This window comes from Meleagris gallopavo, chromosome 2 (assembly GCF_000146605.3).
Source record: "Meleagris gallopavo isolate NT-WF06-2002-E0010 breed Aviagen turkey brand Nicholas breeding stock chromosome 2, Turkey_5.1, whole genome shotgun sequence".
Lineage (NCBI taxonomy): Eukaryota > Metazoa > Chordata > Aves > Galliformes > Phasianidae > Meleagris > Meleagris gallopavo.
In genome coordinates, this window is record NC_015012.2 from 4,838,183 (window position 1) to 4,863,294 (window position 25,112).

The window sequence follows — 25,112 nt, forward strand, 5'->3', positions numbered from 1 at the left end:
CACATGAGAAGCAACAGAGTTCATTTGGAATGGAGTTCAGTTTTTCTTGTTGCTTTGTTGTTTATTTGTTGGCAGTTTGGAGGTATAGCCATGAAACAAAGAGTGAAAGTAGGGGAATAGACATCTCTTAGCAACATACAAATAGGTGGAAAGGAAATTCCTAAGCTTGGCTGAAATTAGAGTGATGCCGGTAGCCAAGGTCAGTGTTGAGAGCTAGCAGTCACTTTTCTATAACTATGTACTAAGGTGGCTGTCCTGTCTGGGCTGACTTCACATGTTACACAAATGACTTCAGCTGTGAAGCAATTGGGCAAAACCATGAGAGTTTTCCTCCAGGATTCCAAGTAATTTTTAGAGATTTTGCAGTAGCAAGTCAGCATGAACAGTAATGAAGAAGGCTGTTCTTTAAGAGAGGGTTCCTGAACTGAGAGGGGCACAAGTGGCAGTGACTGCTTACTTCAGTGTTTGCCATGGTTGAAAGATTGAAAGTTGATCCTGGTAACAGACGATGAGCTGTGGTTAATGGGCGCTGCAGCGGTGTTACCCCATTCTGAAAGAGCTTTTCAGGAGAAAGACAACCTGTCACGTTCTGGTGATATAGCAGGATCAGTTGCCAAAATGTAAGCTTTGCCACTGCAGAATGTAGGAAGCACAGCCTGTGTTGGAGAGCTGTGTGTGCTGGTAAGTAGATGCTTCCCCTCACACCTATCACAGGCATACAACCTACCAACCCCCCTTTTTCTATAACCAAACAAACCCAGTGAAGTCCTTCAGAGGCTCTGCTTGTCTGCACCTTACAGATAATGCTCCTTTGCCTTTTTGCGCCCCTGTCCTTTTCAGTATTCCAGAGGAGCACTCACTGCAGTAACATGGGCCAGTGTCACTCTTATTACTTTACCTGTTTTATCTTTTGTGAAATTGAGCCTTTAGCCAGAATTGTCTGAGCTGCTGCTCCAGGAGTCGGTTAACTGTGAGGCTCCTTGAGCTTATTTCTCTCCAGTAATTTGATTCCCACGTGCTCACTGAGATTGCTTTTTTGCTGAAAGCGGAGTGGGGAGGGCTGTGTGTGTGTATGGGAGCGGGCCAGAAATGTTGTGGCAGGCAAATGCAGCTCAGAAATAAATAAATAACAATGCAAAAACAGGCTTAAAAAGATCCCGTCTCACTTTATCTCCCTTTAGCCCAGTCCTATAAAACCAAATATTTTTCTGTTAGAGAATCAGAGACTTTTTGTTGAGAGGCTTTTTGTGCTGGTGCACGGTGTGGAACAGGAGGCCAAATTCCATCTCGCTTCTGCATAAAGCCAAAAAGATAATCCTTTCATTTAAATTTACCAGAAATTTGTATGAAGCACTAAGTAGATTTTTTTTTTAGTAGTAGTTGTCATCATAAAAGGTTTCTGTAGATTTTAAGATCTTTTCTGAAATTGTACACAAGATTCAAAGCTTCTTATTTCGATTGCTGATCTATTTTATTTTATTTACTTTACGTTTGTGGTTACTTAAGAGGAATTGAACACCAGTCTTGCAGGTAAGCTTCTATTTAAGATTGGTTAGTATGGCAGCAGTTTCCTAAATAATGCACAATTTATTGAGAGAGAACTAATTCTATAAAGTTGTAAGCGTGTTCTTACAGTTTTGGGCAAATACCATATTGAAGGTGAATAGAAAAACAAGCTTGAAAAGTGAATCTTGCTGGAGGGAGGATTGTTCTGAAAATGAACCATTCAGAGCATAAACAATGGTTTATTAGTTGCCTGAAATCTGCTTTTCTCTCTCTACATGGTCTTCATTTAATGTCCAAGCAAGCCTACCAAAATCTTCGAGCAGAATTTCTGTATTATAAAGTCACGGTTTCTTAGATAGGATGTTACTAATTCAAATGGACTGTCTGCTTAGAGGTCTGTTACTTTATATGACCTAAATACGTTGTTCTGGTGGCCAACAGGCTGGCCATGAGCCAGCAGTGTGCCCTTGTGGCCAAGAAAGCCAATGTTGCCCTGGGGTGCATTACAAAGGGCAATGCCAGCAGATCAAGGGAGGTGATCCTCTCCCTCTGCTCTGCCCTGGCGAGGCCCCACCTGGAGCACTATGTCCAGTTCTGGGCTCCCGAGCTCAAATCAGACACGGATCTCCTAGAAGGAGTGCAGCAGAGGGCCACAAAGATGATAAAGGACCTGGAGCATCTCCCTTGTGAGGAAAGGCTGAGAGACCTGGGGCTGTGCAGCCTGGGGAAATGAAGACTTAGAGGAGATCTGATGAATGTTTACCATTATTTAAAGGGAGATGGGAGGCAATCGGATGAGGCCAGGCTCTTCTCAGTGGTGTGTAGCAAATGGGACAAGGAGTAATGACTTAGAACTTGAACATAACAAGTTCCATATAAGCGTGCAGAACTTCTTTACGGTAAGGGTGACAAGAGCACTGGAACAGGCTGCCCAGAGAGGTGGTGGAGTCTCCTTCTATGGAGATACTCAAGGCCCATCTGGAGGCCTATCTGTGTGACCTGTTGTAGGGAACAGCCTTAGCAGGATGACTGGACTCAGTGATCTCTTCAGGTCCCTTCCAACTCCTGCAATTCTGTGACTCTGCAATACTGTGAAATAAAACCACTGAAGCATTCATTAGTTTGTGTCTTTGGTCACATGCCTTGATGATAGCAGCACTGTTATTAAACGTCATGGGAGTATGTGTTCTCAGCAATGGTGGGTGTATCCACATTAATAGTTGTGGGATCTTGGCTAATTTTTCATCTTGGACCTGGAAAAAAAGAAACACACCTACGTTTTATGAAGAAACATGCAGAAAGGAAGTGAACCCAAACAGTGACTATTCTACTTAGCTTGTTGGATAGCTGTCATTTGTCTCTTGAAAATAATGCCAATGGAAAAAATCCTTGCAAATCCAGTTCAGTTATGGAGAGTAATGCTGGGGGCATGACTCAAGGAGAGCAGAGAGATTTTGTTTGTTTTTCAGTCTAGCTCTGCATAAGTTAAAAACATAGGTTTTGGTGGCTAACAAGCCATGTCAAAAAGCCGGGTGCATCTACTGCTTTTTGCAGTGTCTTTACTTCAGCTTATGGCATGAGGGTGATGTATGATGTAAAAAATGCTGTATGCATGCATCTGTGTGCCAGATTTCATGCCTGTTTCTGTCTAGACCCTTTGCTTGCTTGTACGCAGTGCCTGCAGCTCCACCTCTTCAAAGGCTGTTCTATTAATCTAACCTACTGAGGGCTATTCATACAGCTTATGGGTTTTTATATTTAAATCCTCACAGAAATGATTTGCTGCCCTCAAGTTAGGATTTTAAAGGAAAATTAAATTAAGGCTGCCTAAGTAATGAAAGCATCTTTAGATATGATAGATAGAGACCATCAAAGCAAAAAGTCTGCATCCCTGGAAAGATTTCTGATATTGTTTAGTGCTGGGGGGAGTTGCTATTGCTAGTATATCATGCAATATCAGGCCTTAAATTTGTATGCTTATGCTTCATGAATTCTTTAATTTCCAAAGTTGTTTGTTATGTTTTAGGTCATAAATTAAGAGATTTATATGTCAAGCATTTTTATCTTTATGAGACCTATGGCACTGGGATCATAGTGTTGTATAGCTTAGCTGACAGATGGATTAAAGAAGAAACTTGTGCTGTGAGATGTAAGCCTAGCATTTGTTACTGTGATGTATGTTATATTGTTGCCTGCCTAGTATGACACATGTATAACTCTCTGTTGTTCCTAGAGCTGCTGAGTTTTCCTAACCAGAGTTAAAAACGAAGTCAAATAAAAAACACTAATAGAAAATCACTGCCCCTATTTTCAATTTTTTTACCTAGGAAAAGAATAAATAATATCACCTAAAACCTTTAAAAACAATCTTTAAAATAGAGCGGTGACCAAAAGTAATCCCAAGCCTAAACCGAAGAAGGTGGGAACAGAATCCATTTTCTTATAGGTGGAGAAAAATGTCTACCTTCAATTTATTTCTCATTTCTTCTGTCTTCAGGTTTTCCAAATGAGCCTGCTGCTGTCATTGCTCTTAACACTACTAAGGAATGGTTAAGCAAGAATCACAATGAGGTATGGAATAAAATGTAAATTTCCCGATTTTTATTTTTTTTTAATTATGGACTTTGATACTGAAACTGTGGAAAGAGTAAACATCAGCTGAATGTTTAGTCTGAAACAAATGAAATCAGGCTGAGACAATATGGCAGGGCAAAGACTGTTATATTTAAAATCTACAATGGAGTTGGAGGGAAATAGCTTTGTTTGAAACCACACTCTGCGTTTCCTGTGCATTGTATTCTTTCCTGGCAAAGTAAAAGTCTATTCTCTTTCTGAGCTGGTTCTGAGCGTCACAGTTTTCATCTAATAATGAGGAGAGTCTTGGAAAGGAAATGTATGTAATAGTTGTCAGTGGAAACAGTCACCAAAGGTCACTGGTGCTCAGGGGTCACTTTACAGTAAAGAACTATGATAGTGTTTTCTATTTTTATTAATTTTGGTTTGCTTATGGTTCATTTTCCCTAGAACTCTCAGTAAACATGTGATTCAACAGTGATTTTCTAACAGTACCAGCCTTCTTCCAATGACAACGTGATGGTTATTATTTTTATAAGACAAAATGCTTTCGACAGCATGATCTCCAGATCTTCCTTTTCTAGTTTTTGTCTTTCTCTGGTTTTTGTTCTTAGCAGTCTGAGAGTTCCTAGTACTGAATTGGAGAAATGCGACAAAGAAGCAAAGTAATGACAGACCAAATGAAATAAACATGATGTCTTGAACTGAAGAAATGCCTGCTTCCTGTTAATGACAGCCAGCAGATCTCAGACAGCTCAAGTTGCTCAGTATTTTTGTCTGAAAATATTTAACAAAGTAGAAGAAATAGATACAGGGGTGTAATTAGTAGTATATTTTCCTTTATCTGTGTATTTTGCAGAGTATTTTACTGCTAAGAGATTCTGATAATTGACAGGAAGAATTTAATAGCTTTATGGTTTGATGTTTTTTTGTTTTGGTTTGGTTTGGTTGTTTTTTGTTTTTTTGTTTTTACATAACTGTAAGGAAATACTATATTGAGATTTGAATGGTAAACTGAGATTTTTCAAACCTGAATGCCAAAAGGAACACCAAGGAATGTGCATGCTCGGTCAATGTATCTTTGTGGTTCCAAGTGGAACCTTGGTATTTTCCATGACTTAAATATTTGAGCAGTGGAGCAGATCTGGATGGATAGACTTTAACACTTTCCTTTACAATATTATATATAATTTAGTTGCATTTTTACCACGTAATTTAGAAATGGACTGAAACTATTCTCTTTACTCCAGAACTAAGTTCTATCTATTTCAAAAACTGAATATATGTTATATAAACATCCCTTAATTACTTTTTTCTTAGCGTTATTACAAGAAACTTGGCTTCGTTTGGTAGAACGCCTATCACATGTATAAAAGCTTTCTTGATGAAAGCTCTTTTCTAGAGTATTCTGCTCTATGATTATGCCATTGCTTCTCAGCTGTATGATGACTTTATCTTTTAGTGTAGACTTTGAGTCTTCCCTTTTTCTATTTCTGCCTTGACTTGGCCTGGAAACCCACATATGCACTACATGTTCCCCCTTTTTTTCATCAGTGTGCTGCTTCCACAGTTTTCTGGTTCTCTTCATAGACTTCAGGTGAGTTCCTCCCTTGGTTTTCAGGCAGCTTCATTTCTGTCTTGGAAGCAGACTTAAGGCTCATAGCCCATAGCGATTGAAATGATGATGATTGTTGTATATGTTTTTGACTCTGATTGAGCTGTAAGCACTTCTTGCAAGTAAAACGTAAAATTCCATTGCATCTGTGGCCTGCACAGATTAATGTAAGCCATGAGCTCTGAATAAGCACGATTTCTCCTTTCTCACTGTATTATATTCCCTTCTGTTTCCTTAGTTTTCTTGGCTGTCTACCTTCAAACATCCTTACTTACTCCCCACAAACTCAAATTTCATCTGTGTTCTTTTTAAAGAAACAGCTAGAGCTTATGATGTTTGTACAGTGGAAAGAGCCGTTGGTTTACATTTCATAGGTCGATCAGCAGCAAAATTAAAATACTTAGCAATTGTACTGAGGACAGCGGTATCTCATGCGGTGAAGGTGATCTTTGGGAGCGTGCAGTTGTTGGGTCACTGTTTAATGTTTGTAACAAGGTGGGTATTATTTGTCTGGATTAAATGAATTGACATAGCACAACGCTAAGTGTGAATCAGATCCATTGCCTTGGATTTGCTTGGGGGCACTGGGTATTATTCATCACCCAAATGTTCCACCCTGCCACTGACAGGGACTACTTACGTCTCAACAATAGAGCCTACTCTTATTGTAGATACCGTAGAGATCTCCCTGTAAGTTTTTGTCACAGAGATAGAGCAGCTCCCTCTATTCCCACTGGATATTTAAATTTGCTTGTTCTAGGCTAGGAGCAAAACCTTGAACGATTTGCCATGAGGTCATCTTTTCAGAAGGCTGCCCGTATTTCACTGCTGTAATCCCTGGCCAGAACTGCTCCCCTGGCAGTGGCTTTGCTGTCAGAACAGGTCAGTCTGTCCTGCTAACAGCCTCGCCTGAGCAAGAGTCCTTCTGCATTTGGCTGTGCTGGACTTCAATGAATCAGCTTCTTCCTTTCATTCCTTCCTGAGGAATCTTTAACTGAAAAATCTTGTCCATGTTCTTCTCCTTCAGTCCCAAAGATGTTTGGCTGCTGCTTTTTGTCTCGTACTGCTTGTTCTAACCAAAACCTCCATCTCTGCACGTAGAATGTAAATTGGATGGATTTGTGAAGTTTTTAGTGCAAGGCAAAGACCAAAATGAGAGTGTACTCACTAGGAAATGTGCCTACCCCACAACATGCCTGACAACAGCACGTAGGTAAAGAAGATGGAAACCTGACAAAATACTGCAGTCTTTGTTGCACTGTATGGCAGTAATGTCTTATCTGCCTTCCTGCATCCCAGGAAACCGTGGCAAATCTGTGAAATATGAGGCAATATTGTTACTTTCTACTCTTTACCTTCATGTAGGTCTTTCTCTGCTTTGATGCCGTAATGAGGATTTCACCCAATCTGATATTAATTCAAAATATAAATAGATCAGTGGCTATGTTCCTCAGTCTGCCTGGGGCCCTGAAAATCTAACCTAAATGACTCCATTCTTGTGAGCTGCGTTAGAGTCCTACGAAGTTCCCTGACATAGTATTTACAAGAAAAGTGATTTGCATTTAATGAAAGGTTTTCTCTTCCAAGTCCGTTGTTGTGCTTGACCCCTCAGGTGCTTGCATAAAAACTTATTAGCATGCTTAACTTCGACGTGGCTCAGATGAATGCCTCATTACCATGCAAATGAAGTTAGCACCTGTCTGAGGTTAATTGTTACAAAGCTAGGGAGAGAAGGATCCATTGTAATGGACTGAACGCCAACCTGCAGCCAGGAAGGGCAGCAGCCATGGCAGCCAGACGGCCTGAAACTTAACTACACCGAGTCCGCGAGGGAAAACAACAGGATTGGAAGGAATGGTTGGTTCTTAGTTGTTTCTAACACGCAGCACTGCTCTGGTCTTGAAATGCAACTCTAAGTCAAACTAATTTCTGGCCGTGTTTTACACTAAGGTCTGCTGACTTGCAGCCAGAGGGCAAATCTAGTTTAGAAGCTGGTAAATGGTGTTATACTGTAAGCATAGAAATCCCTCGGAGCAGGCTCAAAGAATGGCAACAGTCAGCAGTACTGGGTTAATTTACTGCAGACCACCTCGGCTATCTCCTTAGCAAACTGCATTTTCACATTTCACAAAGTGCTCTAAAGGTTTAATAGAATTCTTCAGAGCACAAAATAGAATTGATTCCTATCCTTTAGGAAATTATACACCGGGATTCATTTAAAAAATGCACATTAAGCTCTTTGAACAATTTTGCGCGTTTCTTTTTGGGATGATTTGGCAAGGATGGAGGTAACTGCCACTTGACTTCCCCCAGTGTATCACAGAGGAAATGTGACACCCTTAAGTACTTGACCCCTGCATTTTTTGGAGTGGTGGTGGGGTTGTGCTTGTGTTTTTCATGGCAGATATCTTTGAACATTTGCAATGTAAGGTACTGTTATTTTCCAGTGCTTTAAGATCACGCTGTGTGTCTCAAAAGGGTGAAAAATAAAAAAGAGTGTGCCTTACCTTGTGTCACTGACATGAAAAGCCTCAGGACCTTTTCACTGCTCAAGAAAAGACTTTAATTTAACAGCACATTTAGCTCAAAGTATTGTTCTTTCTCTTGCACAATATCTCACAACATTTATTATGCGCCTCAGTAGAACAACAACCAGGAAAGTGTGATTGCAATATGTGTTCCATTGAAATAACTGATGCAGATTAAAAGCACATAGATGGAAAATAAATCAGCACGTTCCTGAATCCTTTTCATTAGAGTCACTATTGAAAAGAGACTTTTTCTTACTTTGCCTAAAGTACATGAGATATGAGATTCAAGTCTGTGTTTTAGCAAGTAGTTACACGTTATTTTACTGTCCTTTCTGCCTCCTCCTTCCCCAAAAGAAGGGAGGGAGAAATTGTACATTTCCAGCATAACACAGTGAGATTAAAAAGTAAAAATCAAAAAATAGCAGAACAGTTTTCAGTGACATAGGCAGGACCAGAAGTGCTGTGTTTCTCAGGGCCAACATTTTTAGGAGGAAACACCTGGTTTCTCAAGTTAGGCTCACCATAATATAGACGCCCTGCACCTGTGCTTTATTTTGTACTGTGCTTCATCCAAATCACAGCGGTATTTTCCACTGCTGAGACAGTCAAAGTGGAATTACCTTTCCTGTGCACTGATTCCCATATGTATGAGCAGTTGGCTTTGCCTTGCGAGCAGGCACTGCAGTATGAGACCAGGGAGAGCTGGGAAAGCATTCCCTACACTGGGACCGATAGGGTTCTCTGTGTCTTTACAGAGCTCTTCACTGCGATGCTGCAGCAAGCATGGTTGGGCAGGGCTGGAGCAGAGCAGTGAGGGAGAAGCTTCCCCAGATGTGTTGCAGCTGGGTGGCCCAGTGGGCATTAATCCAGCTGTGCCATGTGTTGGCCACCCAGAGCAAGCCTGCTTTGAGGCATCTCTGCTCTGAGAGTTATTGTTGCAGAAATTAAAAAAAAACAACATTGGTGTTAGGTGCCTGAGGGGAGGCAGGGCAGCTGTGTGGGCTAGCAGATATGGGGCAGGACCTACAGGAGTGCTCCCAGCCTCCCAGGTGACATCTGTGTGCCAGGCAGGTTATCCTGAGTTCCTAAAATGGTGCTGGGTACCACCTAGCATCCGTTTGAGGGAGGTAGATGTTGCCTTGGTGAGCCTCTGCCTGGAAGGGCAGAGCAGAGGGAGTTGCTGTGCTCTGTATTGCCACTGGCAGGATAGCGCAGGCGTACCTGAGTGAGTTTTCCAAAGCACTACAGCTTTCTTTAGGGGCATGCAAATAGGATCACAGCATCACGTGCAGCACTCTGCAGGTAAGGGTGGCAGCCCGGTTGGGTACCATGTCACTGTGGCTGTGTGTGCTGTGCAGTGGTACGATCCGTGGGTGTACGTGTTGGGGGTGTAAGACAGCAGGGAAGGAGCGCTTCTCGTCTCTCCCTTCAAAACTGGGTCAGGCAGCTAACACGAAATTGCTTTGCCTCCTGAGCCTATGAAAACATCAGGACAACCTAATTTGGGTATTTCTGTAATCTGCTTGACTGAAAGATAATTTCTTTTTTTTTTTTTTTTTTTTTAACTTTTTCTTTCTCTTCCCCCCCTCCTTTTGGTGGTCTCAATGACCTAATTTTGTCTCCTTGTTATTCAGAGACAATTAAACAAAGTGCCATCTTGAGATGAGCTCTTGTCCTTATCTCTATAGAAGGATGCGGATGGAGACAGTGAGTCTTGGAAGATGTTGCCTGATGCAGTTTACTTTAATGTAACCTCAATTATGTACCCGTAGGCACAGCTGCTAAAGTTTTACATAAGAGGAGTAACTAATTGACAATATCTAATTAATGAAAGTTTGTTGGTTTTTTTTGTTTGTTTTAATGACCTAATACAGGCAATTCCCCTTAAGACTGTATTACTTTTGGTGTGGAGTGGCTAGCTTTCATGCTTAGTTTTACAGTTGTCAGATAAAAAGTGTGTGTGATTTCGAAGAAAAAGAATAGTAGGCATATATATTTATGCCTACGGTGATATCTTTTATGACAAGTTTGGGCCTGCAGTGACATGTATTTATTTTAAAATATATTTATTACTTAGAAATAAAGCTCTGAAAATATGGGCTTCTGTTGAAGCCAGGGATGGATCCTCAAGGACGGTCAGGGTGCCAATAATTCAGGTGGCTATTTTGGTAGCTCTCAGATGCCAGTATCATTTGATTAACATAATCTTCCCCCCTCCCCAACACCGTTCTCTTGGGTAGGTTAAAAAATGATCTCCTTTCTATTTCTACATTCTAATTAGGTGGTAATCATATGCTGCTCTGATTGAAATGAAAATCAGCCATCATGCCACTGTCATCTAGCTGAAGTCGAGGAAAAAATGCTTTTCAACTTGTACAAAATTAAAATGATTTACTCGGTCTGTGTGGCTGCTCTCTCACCAGGCTCAAAGAGATTCAGTTCTGTCCCCAAAGCCCAAACCTAACTATCATCCCAACAGGCAAGTCATTTCCTGAAATGATAAGTAAGCTGCCGAGGCAATGATGCTTTCTTCTATGTTCTTCGGACTGCTATTCAGGTGGAAGGCTGATAAAGCAAAGCAGACAAAGCCCCTATTCATTATACACGATACTTTATTAAACTTAAAAAGCTTTTGTTATTTTTGATGCAGCAATTGAAGAAAGGCAGGAAGGCACCTCCTCTTGAAAAAGCATTATAGGGCTTGTGGTTGCTGTGGTTTTTCCACGTGAACTGTCTCTGTGCCACTCACTTGTGACCAGGAAGGGTCTAAGGAGAGAAACACAGCTTTCTGTCACCCCTTCCCCACCCAAACTGTTGAGGAAATCCACTTCTATGCATACTAGAGATGAATTTGCAAAAAATTTATACACATTTAGTGCACTGTGTAATGACTTCTGAAACTCCATTACAGCTAATTAGTGCCACTAATACAAGACAGGTCTCTGCATGGTTTCTTTTGTGTTTACACTAGTTAACCATCTAATAAGTTAAATTTTCCAAAGCATTTGTTCTTTTTATCCTTACAATTGGCAGTTGTGATAAAAAGAAACGGAATAGCTAGATATGTTTGTAACATGTAGGTAAACAAACAGAAATATCTGCAGAATGTTTTAAACTGTGACAGGAGAGGTTTAGGTTAGATATTAGGAGGAATTTTTTCACCCAGAGGGTGATGAGGCACTGGAGCAGGTTGCCCAAGGAGGCTGTGGATGCCCCATCCCTGGAGGCATTCAAGGCCAGGCTGGATGTGGCTCTGGGCAGCCTGGTCTGCTGGTTGGTGACCCTGCACATAGCAGGGGGTTGGAACTGGATGAGCACTGTGGTCCTTTTCAACCCAGGCCATTCTATGATTTTATGAATCTATGATCTGACTACTGTAGTGAGGATATTTAAAAATAATTTGCAAACAAGCTACTTTTTCTTTTCCTGTTAATTCCTGTATGACAAATACATCATAATAACTTTATTTTAGTACAGGCTTTCAGACAGAAATCCCAATAATTCTAACAGTCTTCTCAATATAGAAGAGGTCCAGCCTGCATTTTTGCCTTGTTGCTGCCTTTTACCATAGAATCATAGAATACCCCCAGTTGGAAGGATTCCACAAGGACCATGGAGCCCAACACAGGGCCGCCTAAACCTTGTCTGAGAGTGGTATCAGGGTAAGAGGAAGGGCTGGAGGGTCAGTTTGAATTCGGTTTTGGGGAGCACTGCCAGAGGGCTCCCATAATGACTCTCAGCAGAGGTCATCTCATGAGGACAGGCACAGCCAGCAGCAGATGAACCAGTGTAGGGTCACTTTCACCTGGCCTCGGAGCACGGGTGTGTGGGGCAGGGAGCAGAGCACCCACATCCCACCCCACAGCCTACAGATCGGGCCCTCCATTTGGGGTTTCTTCTGTCTGCAAGGCTATCAGCTCTGAACCAACTCTCCGGTGCAGATGGGAAGCATCTGGCCGTGTGATCTGAGCCCCCAGCATGCCCCAGAGGTGCTGCAGCTCCACAACCCAGCGTGTGCTGAAGGTGGGCAGTTGGACCAGCTGCCACCCGTGCCCATGCAACACAACATGGCACTGAGCAAAACCTCTCTGCTGGCATGGGCAGTGCCTGGCTGCACCAGCCAAAGCACACGCTTTGTTCCACTGGCACTTTCCTGGCATCCTGCGGAACATACGATGTCTGCTTCTCGGTGTTCCATTTCCAGCAAGCTGACATAGTTGGGTGGCTTCTGGAAAGCTGCCGCTTCAGTCCTTTTGCCTACAATTCTGCCAGAGCAGAACGTCCAATATGGCATGTGAGGGTGAAATAAAATACAAAATCACATCAGGTGATTCTCAGGAATGCAGCCATCAGGCCATGCTGCAAGGGAAGAACTGGAACAAGCTACCTAATTGTAAAGGGAATTCTTTTTAACTTCTGTTCTGTTTTCTCATCTAAGGTTTAGTCTGGCCAATGCCAGCATCATCTCTCAGCCTGGTGTTGCTTTCAGCAGTGGGTTACAATCAAATCTATGAAGAACTGAACCCACATGGGTCCTTGTAGCCAGGGTGCTTTCCTCGTGAGAAAAAAAAATAAAAATGAGTTCCTTGCTGCCAGACTACAGCATCTTGACACAGCGTTTGAGATATATGATTCTGACATTTAATAGGTTAGATGATATTGGCCACATACTTCATAGGTTCTGTATCACACTGTATTCCTGAGAAGGTGAAAAATGGGTTTGTCTGCTATATATGAAATGACAGAACAAATGAGAAGAGTGCTGTGGATGTGGGGTGCATTGACAATGGGAACGTGTTCAAATGCAGGACAGGCTTCCAAGATAAAATACCTGTTAGTTAACGCAGAGCAATTTGTTTAAATCCAGAAGTGGGCACAGTTTAAGGATATGTACGGCCTTCCTACTTAGACTTCAGGACAGATTATTTGACTCTTCTATGCTGAGGAAGAAATGGAGAATAATTACTCTTAAGATGAGCTATAATATTCTTTCCTTCAGTAGCAGTGGGGCTGTACACGGTGCTTCCAGAGGAAAGTTTTTGGACAAAAGCTGCAAAAAGACTCTCACTAAGTTTCTCACCTTGCTCCTAACCTGATCTCTCATGAGATATGAGTGAAGATTCATTTGTATTGCTATAGGCTGTTTACCAGCACTAAATCTAAATTGAGTTCATTATTTTTTTTTCTTTAAAATAAAAATAAAACAACATAAAATAAAATGCTTTGGCACTTGTAAAATAACCAGAAAACTACTAGTGGTTAAGGTGACCAATACTAGTTAGAATTAAATCAGAATTAAGTAGGTTAAAGAGCTGCATAATTGTACAGCAGAATTGGAAGTCACTGTGAAAGAGCACAGATGTGACTTGCAGCTGTGCCTTCTAAATAACGATGCTGGATTTGCTCGTGCCCCTCTAATTTCCCCTCTTTCTTCATCATGAACCAGCAGCACCGAACTTTGTATATTTTCCTTGTCTTTGCTATTAAAAATACGGCATGCAAATACACTGTTGTACTCTTTAGTGCTTCAGTCTGAAATAAAATCTAAGAACAGCAGCTACCTGTTCATCCTTCGGTCAGTCTATATGTGATAAATCCAGGGGAAAGGTGTCTTTCTGGAAGAGAGGGCAGCCCCTGCAAGAAGGTACAGTGTGTCATGAGCCCGTCTTGGAGCATACCAGATTGGTCGAGGTGTGAGGAAGGGTTTTCAGGTCTGCATTCTTTCCTGTCATCTTCCTTCCAGCTTTTCCACGCACTTACCAGGGACTGGTGTTGGAGCCTCAGTCCAGCTACTTGTTCTTAGACTGAGAGATGGGTTTTATGTGCAACTTTCAACCTCTTCTGCTGGAAATCTCACCTTTCATGTGAAGTCCCTTTGGGTTTTGTGTGTCAAAAGGTTAAAAAAGCCTTAGCCATCTAATTGTATGTTCGTAATCTTACTCTTCTGTTGAGATGTTAATGTGTAGCTGGTGCTTTATTCCCAAAGTACAGCATATTTGATTTATTTCATTAATTCTTTTTAATTTTCCCTTGTTTTGCAAGACTACATGTCAAATATCTTTTCTGTGTGTGGAAGAAGTCTTTGAACTTGCATTGCTGCTTACTGTTTTGAAGTGAACGCGTGAAACGTTGCCCTAATGTATAAAACTTATCATATAACACTTTGAGTCCTCTGAACTCAATCTTAGAACTTGATACCTGTTAGATGATAACCTCTTCCCTCTGGATATTTAAACAAACATCTTCCTTTGGGAATGCATACACTTAATATACGGCCTGACTGATGATAACCTCTGATGGGGAAATATTTCAAAAGGCAGAGTAGAAATTAAAAGCTTTAGTCCTGCTGACTTTCACTGTGACTCTGTTGCCTCAGTGCTCTGTGTCCCCCGTTAAAATTTCTCCCTGCAGACAAGATATTAAGTTCATTAAATACTTACAGAGCAAATATATTTCCCTTCAGACAGTTGAGGCACAACTGCCCTTGATATTTTTTTGAATTACATGTGCATTGATATAGCTTAGAGATAGCATAAGCGCAAAATCTAATTAATATACATACTTAGATTTGTAGAATGCCCTAGGCATTTTTTTTTTCCGGAGTGATTTTTATGGGGTGTAGCGTATGAGAATAAAATCTCATTATAACTACAGGTTGCTTATGTGAGAATGCTCTTAGGATGGGTCCAGGTCTACGTGGGAATATGGAAACTGCCTGTCACACTGTTGGTGACTGACGCCCCCATTAGCAAGGTGGAGATGAGGATGTAAGAAACTGCAGTCTCCCAGAAGATCAAAGATGCTTGTAATTCAAAGCTCTGAGTGTAAAAGTAGAGGATAAGCTTCTATAGACTAACACTAGTCCTCAAAGCTCCCCTAAATTTTGGCAGAGAGAATTTTTGCAGCACAGTTGCTAATGAGGAAGGGCAGGCGTTCGTATCTTTAATGATGGCAGTGTTAGCATTTGTTAGAGGAGGCAGATGAAAAGAATGAATTGGCACCCATGTTGAAAGTACGAATATTTACAGAAATAATGGTTATATATTCACTGGCATTTGTGTTGTTGTGAGCATGGTGTTTCAGATTCTGCAGGGCTCAGAGACAGAGATGTATCTGAGGGACAATCCCATCATATGCAATTTATAGCCGTGGTATTGCAGAAATAAATCTCGCTTGTATGATGCTTCCGAACAGTAGAAGCTGAGAGAGAAATGAGTAACAAAGATTTTTGGAAACCGTTAGAGAATAAGGAGTTCTCTATAGGCAGATAATAACGAGCATAAATATTGCTTCAGTGCTTGATGGCACAGTGAACTGGGATTTCCAAGTAGGTGGTCGGTAACTGATCATTGCTAGCAATTTCTGGTTGCATTCTAGGCTTTGTATGTGGGAAAGAAAGGTCCTGCTGTGGTCTGAAGAGCTAGGTCTGGCAAGGGAGAGCAGATACCTAGCAGCAGCCATGAGCAGTGAATCTGCATTTTCCCTTTGGTAAGGTCTGCCGGTAGACAGGAGCAGGGTAGGCTGACGTGTTTTTTACCTGGAGTATTGCAGGAGCTTTAGCAGGGAAGTTCTGAGAAGCTATTTGATCAGGTTTCTTAGTTCCCGATAGCCTAGCTGAAAAGGAAAGCTGAAACAGACCTTGAAAGTGCAGCGTTAGCTGTTGCATTTTCTGAGGCTTGCTGGTGGAAGAAGTTGATTTTGGATGTCCTACATATCCAGAGCAGTTTTGAAGGCTAGAAGTGAACTCTTCATGCAAGCATCTAGCAGGTTCAGTGCTTCTGGCTCTCCCCTTATTTGTGCTTTATTTCTCTTTGCAAGTTTTCCCTTTCAGGCGTTCCCTGTTCTGCCCCATGTTTGAGTAAAACTTGTCTCTTTATATTCTGCTCTCTTGGCTGGGCATTTAACTAAGTATTTTGGATGAGGAGATAGGAAACAAAGTGTACTTCTGCTCTGGGCCTATCTTGTGTTGCAGCTGTTGTTTTTAGGTAGAGATTTCAAGTCCAGCTGCTCCCTCCTGGCCCTGTGGGAAGTGGCAGGTTGAATCAATTATTTGACATGCACATTCTCCATTGGCAGGATTCTCGAGAGCCTTATAATGGCACAAATGATGTTACTTGCTAGTGAGAAAGAAAGTTGCAATTGGGTATAGCAATTAATATGCAATTAGGAAGGCATTCTTTTCTTTCCAAGTTTTTTTTTTTTTTTCCCCCAGTTATTTTTAGATTTGAATCAACTGAATAGTTGAAGAGTTCCTTTTGGAAGGAGGGAAGGGGGTAATGTTTTTCCTGCATTAGCTTTGGTTTGTTTGCTCCTCCTGCAGGGACACCGAAAAGCACAGCCAGCTGTTCCTTAAGGCAAAATTGGACATGAAATGCTATCAAGTCACTTATTTTCTATGAACTGTAATGCAGCAGTGCTGTGTTTTAATGATACATTGTTATGCCTTACTGCTTGAACCTACATTTGTTTAGAAAAGTAATGGCATTTGAAGTTGAGGACAGTACATCTCTAAAAGCAGTCTATGAGTGCCAGTTAAGGTGTGGTGGTGATTTACCATTGCTGCTGCCCACAGTGCTGAGTCTGCCCAGCAGACTGCGAAGAGGGAGGGCATCGGGCCGTGGCTGTGCTGAGATGTCAGCATTATCAGAAATGACAACATCTGTGAGCAAAAGAACAGAGAGCAGTCGTGGCCCTCTCAGCCTTTGGCACTGCTGCTGAGGCTGCCGTCGGAGGTGTGGGTTTGTGCCAGCTCCTGAGCACGTTCTGTGCTGGTGTTATTGGCTGCTTGTGGGCTCCGTGGGGATGGTCACTGACTTTCACATAGGCTGTGTGTCACCTGGGCTGTGTTTGAGCTACTGATGCACGAGCAAAAAAGGCTCTGTTTTTTATATTAGTCTCCTGAGTCGTTGCATCCCAGCTTCAGATTAGATCAGTCAGCACCCATGTGAGTAATTCTAGATGTAGTTATTTAGAGCTGTAGCTTCCAGATTACTTTCTCCTGACTGCTTTAGAAAGGTGGCATTAGAAATAAATGTTTTGTGGCTAAAGAAAATACCTCTGAACGTAAAGCTACGCGTAGTGCATAATTCATAAAGTTTCATCAAATGAAGATGTATGACAGGTACACAGTTTTGCTGACTAGGTGACCTGTGTGGACTCTTGCTAGAAGAGGTCAGATTGGATCTGTGAACTTACATCCACAGCTGAACTAATTAACGTGGTAGGAAAAGGTTAGGACGTGGTATCACTATTTGTAGAACTGGATCGTAATTTCTTTTCCAGTTAGTCTTCTAGCATGTTGCCACACCACGGTGCTTCCTGTGAATAATGAAGATATTTTGGAGAAATCATATGAGCAGCTGGTTGACTGTAGTTAATTGATGTATTATTGTATTCCAGCACATTCTGTCAGGGACTGCTGTGAATGGCTTAAAGGGTTCTAGGGAGAAATAAAATAGAGATAACCAAAGAGAAGTTATTTTAATTTGAACAGTTCTACAACTTTTTATACCCTGATTCTAGAAGGGAGTTGTCTAAAATAGGTAGAGAATTTGGGGTTAAGAAATACTGGTTTTAATAAATCCAGTCTGTGCGGATGGCACATAAGCTCCTATGGAAGTCAAGCAGTGCACTGAGCCCTGAAGTGTTTTAAAATCTGAGGGAGTGAATGACACAAATCCATTTACTTACGGATTTAATCCAGGCTGCTTTGTCAAAAATTGGAGTAATGAATTGACAAGGAGTTTAAGAAATGAACCATGTATATAATGGAGGCATGCTAATTACTGTCTTTTTCCCCCCCAAGGTTAACAGAGTTTAAAATGAATGAATCTTTGTTTTTAGAATGAGGACTAAAGAAGAGAGCCTGCAGGAAGAGGGGTGGAGGGTTACTTCTTGAGAGAACAGTTTTGTGAAATGAGATTAGTAATGGGATAGCAAGCCTTTCACCTCCAGGTCACCAATGCAAATCCAGGCCATTCTGTTCGTGTCTGAGAGCTTTTCAGCTTTTGCAGTAGCCTGGCCTGTGTATGAGGAGATGGAGGGCGTGATCTGGGTCCCTATCACAGTGTGATTCTCGTTGGGCTGATCAATATATTACATATTTAAAGGGTCTGATCCTGCAGTAGCAGCACCCAGCTGGAGATTTTGCTTTTCTTTCCAGAGTAGCTGGGATTAGGCACAAAATAGGAAATGACAGCCTCCAGTGCTGATAGTTTCAAATGTTCGTAGACATACAAAGGAATTTCTTCTTAGATGTGCTTATGGAAGGAAATGGAAAGCAAGAACTTCAAAGAAACTGAACTATTTGATCATGGAACATTTTATTGTGCAGTTAATTACGTAAAGTAGGCTGAGCTGAGATAGAGCTCTTAGTGATTTTTTGCTGCGCGTATAATTAGATCTACCGAGCTGTTTCCTCAGCTAGTGTCAGCCTGCTTAGCTTTCTTTAAGTCAATTTGCATCAGCTGAGTAGTGGGAACCTGGTCTTGAAGGAACTACTGGCTGTTTATTATATTTGAAAAACAGAGAAAGTGCCTGTATGCAGGTTTCCATATTCTGGTTTTAAAAGATAATGCTAAAAGCAACAACCTTCCAATGGTAAAAGAATTAGAGTTTGAGGCCAGTGTTACTCTGCCTTCCACAGTTGACAATACAAGGATCCTAAAAGAGTAACCATTGTTAATTAAATGATTTAAAGGCAGTAATTCCTTTGAATCATGCTGGAGACGTTCATGGATATTCGTAATAGTCTGTAGGCCTTGAAATGCCCAGTTTCTTGCTCGCTCCTTATATGTTTGATACTGACAGAAGCTGAATTGATGGAAACATTAAAAATATTTTAGAGAATGCCAGAATCCCAAATTATTAGGAGCAAAAGTCCTGTTTCACTGCCTTGAAACCAACGTGGATGTCCTGTCTTAGACCTGAATTCGAGAAACACAGACTTCTCTCAGCTGAGGGCCCTGAGTTTGCCATCAATACACATGTGTGCCCAGTGAGCTGCGTGGGGAGGTTAATGGAGTCACAGATAATGACCGTGTTTATTTTCTCCATTCACATTTAAGAAGAAATACCATTTCTTAAGACCTAAATAGCCGTCTTGCTGTTTACTCTTAAATACTGATGCTTTTTGATAATCTCAGAATAGTTCTGTAGTCATCAGAATTGTACTTTTATTCACAGGCTGAAAATAGGTTGTACAAGTTCTGGGATAATTTAATTTCACTTTCATAATGATGTATATGGTTTCTGCAATATCCCGCATTCCTCTGTGGTATGAAAGCAGTTGAGTTTAAAACTTTGTGATACACATAGTGATTAATGAAGTAACAGCCGTTTACCTCAGATCTAATTCTGCTTGGAAAAGATGGTTCACCTCGCACTAATTATTTCTGTGTTGTCATTATTTGCATCACAGGCATTTCAGTGCTCTTCATCTTAACTTATTAAATCCTTCTTGCTCATGCATGAATCCGGACAGCTGGATGCCACTAATGGGGCAGCTAGTGCTACCCAGTGGTCTATAATCAACATTCTGTTGCCACACATTAGCATCACACTGTATGCCTAAAAGGACTAAAAATTTGATTTGCGAAGCAACAGCTGATTAGTAATGATTAACAAAAAGACTGGGGGGTGGTGGATATTGCACAACACTGCTTCCATCCTTTTAGGGCTCAGCAAAGAACAACATATCTGGTCCGTCAGTGTGAACAAAAATAAACGAACCATTAGCTAAATGCTTTTATGGTTTCTCTAAGGTTGTTACAAGCCAAATGCATTTCACAGTGTTTAAATAAAAACAGAGGTGGAAATTACCATAAGTTTATGACAAACAAGGTGTATTTATTTTTTTTAAAAAAAGAAACACATATATTTTTTTCTGCAGTGCCAAAGCAGTACAAGATGCAACAGCCATGCTAAATGTATAAAAATAATCAAATTACTAAATATACCTTGGGTGCCTTGCCAAATCCAAGAGGCTCCCACACGGTGGGGTTACCTTGTCATCTATAAAGGCAGTTCATTGTGGATTGCACAATGAGATGCACTGGAAAAACCAAAGTCTAGCAGGAAACCTTCAGTGACCCCTGAGAAATATATTCAGTACTTTGTAAATAATCTGAAAATGCCTTTGTGATACTTCAGTTTCTTCAAACTGCTCCGTCTGCAGCACCTACAGTGGTAGGCAGAACTGTTTGCAGTTTGCAGTGTTGGATGCTGATTATTTTCTTCATAATTGTTTCTGCCTTGTGCTGATGCAGGATTTTAAATGGGAAACATCGTTGCTGCCTGTATCAAGGTGGTATCGGTGCTCGGAAGCATTTGATCAGAGAATTCTTTGCTGGGGGTTTTTATAGTATTTCCTTTAGTTCAGATTCCAGTCCCAGCAGTCCAAGGTGGGACTTAGGCAGAGGTTTAGGGAGAGAAGCCATCAAAGTGTGCAGTATGTCATTCCCTTGTTCCAGTGATGCTGTGATTCCAGATCTATCCAGAGATCTATCTCTGCTTACTGGGAATTAATTTTGTCTTTTCTTTCTTGGCAACAGAAAAGAGGGTGTGATATAGCTGTATTTGAAAATGACACATCTGGAAAGTGTTAAAAAGCAAACAATATAAGAATTTGTCATAAATATCAAAATATTATGCCAAATAGCGTATACGTTACCCTCTTCCTTCTGTCATGCTTCTACTGGCAACCAGTAAAAAGAAATATTTGCTTCAAAAATTGGAAAGAAAGTGGAATATGAGTTGTTGCTCTCCTAGCAATAAACCACAAAGTGCTGTGAATTACAGACCTGTTGGTGCACTTCTGAGGTGACGGTAGACAGAGAAGTGTAATGCAGTCCAAGTGTACCTAAATAGCCTACTAATGCACAAACTGCTTCAGTTCATCTCTGTAGTGGACATTATTAAGCTAATTACATTATCCTTCATGACTCGTTATTCTGTTGTGCTGTTTTATAAATCAATCCGATCTAACTAATCTGTTTTGAGGGAGAGTTCTCATCTCTTCTTGCAGAAGAGGATTATTGTGGAAGGCAGTATTAAATACTTGTCACTTCAGAAATCTGGTGACAATAAATGCTTGGCTGCTCATTTTCTGGCAGGTCACGTTTCTGTTAAAAACAAAAGCAATGCAGGAAGTGGCATGTAAAAAACATATTAAAAAAATGGGTTGTCTAACTTGGTGCCTTGGCTGGTTCTATTTCTTGTCATTTTGCTTCAAATCACACCAAGCTGAGCTTCAGACAATGCCTTTGGGGTGTTTTGTTTCACCTTCAGTAGTTCCAAAGGTGCTGCTGTAGCACATACAGAATGTCCATCAGCGTGGAAGGTGAAATTAATGCTTGTCTTTTGTTTACACCTGATCACTTTGCTAATTATTTCTTTGACTGACTAAATATCTGAAGGTAAGGCTGTAAGCTGAGCTGATTGCTCAGTGTTTGGGCAGTGCTGTGCTTCTTTCTCACTCCCCATTTCTCACTCTGCTATGGGCACTGCAAGCTGGGGTTCTGTAGGCCAGGACTTGTGTTTCTGGGACAGCTATAGCTTTTCTTCTGTGGGGAGCCTTTATAAGGCTCAGGGCAACGTCTTAGAGCTGAGTTTTGCACGAGTCACGACTGCTGCAAGGATGAGGACACTGTGTCCTTAAGTTAGGAAAGCATTTCCAGGCTTCCAGCTTATGGCTAACTCCTTGTTCTGTATTTCTTATTCCTTTTTTGTGCTTCTTCCTCGCTTAGCTACATTTTGTATAGCAACATGGTAGGCTGATGAATAATGTGCTGGAAAATGACGTTTGAGTGAAGAAGGTGCTCTTGTTTCCTCTCTTGCACTACATATGCTGTATTAAAAGCCAGGGAAGTGGTTAGGCTCAGTGGACACTTATGTATATTTTGTGCTTATATATAAAGAGTTAAGATTGACTTGTGGATGTCCCCCTCAATCCCAAGTATTAATTAAAAATTCAGCAAGTATTTAAGGATGACACTGTTAAGTATATGTTGTACAGTGCAGGTCTTTGAGGGGAACAAGGGCTATAATTATGGCTTTATACTATACCAAGAGGGAAATCAATTTGCTAAGCGTGGAGTGTTGTACCCATTTAGTATCTGACCTAAGTTCTCCACAAAGGATCTGTCGTTTCTCTAACTGTGTTGTGTGAAACCGACTCTGGGTCCTCCATGCCTCAATCCCTAACAGAGTCGTCCCGTTTAATGAGAAGGAAAAAAGCCATTATATCACTTATTGCTTCATACTGATTAAATAAACAAATAACAAATCAAAACAAACCAAGCATTGGAACCTAAACCTTTTGAAAATGATTATGAGCAATTAGCCATCCTTAAGTTTCCCCTTTCTTGCGGGCATGTGGTTCCTTCAACTACTTACTCAGATTGTTAAAGGGCAATTTGAATAGGAGAAGAAGTAGGAGGAGGTCGTGCTAACTTCAGAAGGGAACAAATTTAGAGGAAGTGAAATTCCAGCTGAAGTCGTGCTGGTAAATGCATACAAATGATCGTGTGAGGTGTTTTGTATGACTTACGTACACCGGAGTCAACACTGTGGCTCATCTTGGCCTTCACGAGACCAGAAACAGTTGCTGTGTACAGCTGTTGTATTAAATTATGATTATTATTTTTGTGGTTGATTTATGACTTTGCTAAACACAATCTGATTTCTCTACATGACTTCAGCAATACCTTTTTGACTGAACAGCCTCCGTTCTCAGTAATGATATGAGGCCATAGTTCATCATTATAGTACAAGTCATGCATGAGAGCGGTGAGCCTGCTGAAGGTTTGTTAGTAAATTCTGCTGGTTGTTCTGTCTCTGGGGCAATAAGGACACAGCAGCTCTGGCTAATTAGCCCGCAAGTACTGTTCTAGGTGTGTATGTGATTGACAGTGGCAAATAGAACAGGCTATTTATAAACAACATGATCTTGAAAGGCAGGTTCTTAAGCTTTTTTCAGTCTGTGAACAGAAACATTTTTAGAGATAAGTGATGTTCAGCTGTTATTTAGAATATAGTAAATGTCAGATAGCCTCATTGTAGCCTTGCTTGCAGTGGTAATTCATCAACAGGGAGTTTATGGGCTTGCTCACAATGCAGCAGTGCTGACTACATTAGGTAAAGAGTTTTGGGGAAGAGGCTCAAAGGCCTACAGTTCTGATGAACACACAGAGATGCCCAAGGTTTATTTGTACTATGCCTTTGGGCAACAGTTCGGAGCTTTTATGCCTGATTATTGCCGAAGTATCTACAAATTTTGCATTTTAAATTGAAAATGTGAAAATGGCATTACTGTAATTGCTTGTAAATGACAAGCAGTTCAATGCTAAGAGAAGCTAGCCTTAAAAAATCAAATCAAAAACCCATTATCTAAAATTCAGGCTTTTAATAGCAATTTGCAACTTCAGAGTGAAAGTGGAAGAGCACGAGGCATTGTTTATTATTGCAGTTCTGAGTGCAATGAAGATGACAATAGGCAGCAAGTTTCAGGCCGGTCTGCCAAAGCGCTCCATGCCACGGCTCCTTACACTTGTCAGCAGTTCTGCTTCCAGGAGCATTTTGCTTTGGTGAACACATTCCACAAATGCACTATAGTGTGTTTGTGTACAGCAAGCCAGCAGTGACTGGCACTGGTTGATAAAGATGCATCACCCTCTGGTTTTGTTTCTCGTCCACACAGAGGTGAACTGGAAAGATGTGAGCTTCAAATCTCTTCCACATGGATTGTTGTGGCAAGGCTGGACTCTCGTTTCTCATTTTGTGTAGCAGTGAAGGGAGTTAATTATTTGTGATGCTTCAGAGGCTGATCTTCTTTAGAAATAATTAAAATAAATAAATAAGGCGACTACATATTAAAGTGCTCAATGGCTTTTGTCAGTGTTTTCCTATACCTCCTTTTTCGCTCCCTTTTCCCCTTGCGTAAGAAAGAAACAAAGCTGCAGCTTTCAGACATGCATCACAAACACTAATTATATTGCTATCTTTGGCTTCCAGGACTAGGAGATTGTGAGGAATGTAGTAATCACTAACTTCATTTTTGAAATGGTTAAGCAGGAGTTCTGGGTGAGCAAATGAGGGAAAAAAATTACATATCGAGAGAGTTCATCTGATATGAGAATAAAGACTTTATTTCATAAAACACTTGTTAATTACGTATGGATAAATATATCTGAGGAGTGTGTAATGGTTTGGTCTTTATCCCAAGAGAACTTATTTTTTTATTCTTAGCTGGCAAAATCTTTTCAGTCTTGAATTTGAAGTTGTTTTAGGTATCAGGCTTCAATTCATTCAGTGCAGAGTTACAAGTTAGTTTGTATGGTCCGTATAATTCCTTTTTTTTAATGCAGGACAAGGTATATTCAACATTTTGCAGTGGCAGCACTGGCATAATAAAAGCTTGAACAAATGCATTAGTTGTAAGGGACCTAAATGCCATCTCCCTTCTGAAGAAACCCTAGATGAAGTCCTGCACTGTCATTATTATGGAAGGATGCAACAACTGATAATTGCTTGTCCAGGCAGATTTATAATTGAATTCACATACTGATTCTTTTAGAAGTGACACTGAATATATTTCGACTGGATGCCAATTTAAAATCAGACCTAGAAACCAAGCCTTGCTGTGACAAACATGATGTTAGATATGTCTTTTTGAGTAACATCAAAGATCTCCAGAGATAAGTTGACAGGGAAGCTATTTAAATCTAGATGTACCCAAACTAATTGCTGTATTAGAAAAGTAAGCTTTCCAAACAGTGGAAGAATTTGAATTTAAACTTGAACTGTTGAATAAAATATAGAAAAGAAAAAAAAAACAAACTTAAAATAATGTAGAGAGTATATTAAATATATATATAAATTTTAAAAAT

At 40.8% G+C, this 25,112-nt stretch overlaps 1 protein-coding gene across 4 annotated transcripts in view; it reads left to right on the top strand.

The window, feature by feature from the left end:
* MACROD2 (mono-ADP ribosylhydrolase 2) overlaps positions 1–25,112 on the top strand; it is an 835,869-nt gene that overhangs the window by 572,278 nt on the left and 238,479 nt on the right. For all 4 annotated transcript variants that reach the window (XM_019612526.1, XM_010706427.2, XM_010706430.2 and 1 more), the window contains exon 7: positions 4,004–4,077. In XM_019612526.1, the coding sequence (XP_019468071.1) occupies positions 4,004–4,077 (74 nt within the window). The remainder of the gene's footprint in view (positions 1–4,003; positions 4,078–25,112) is intronic.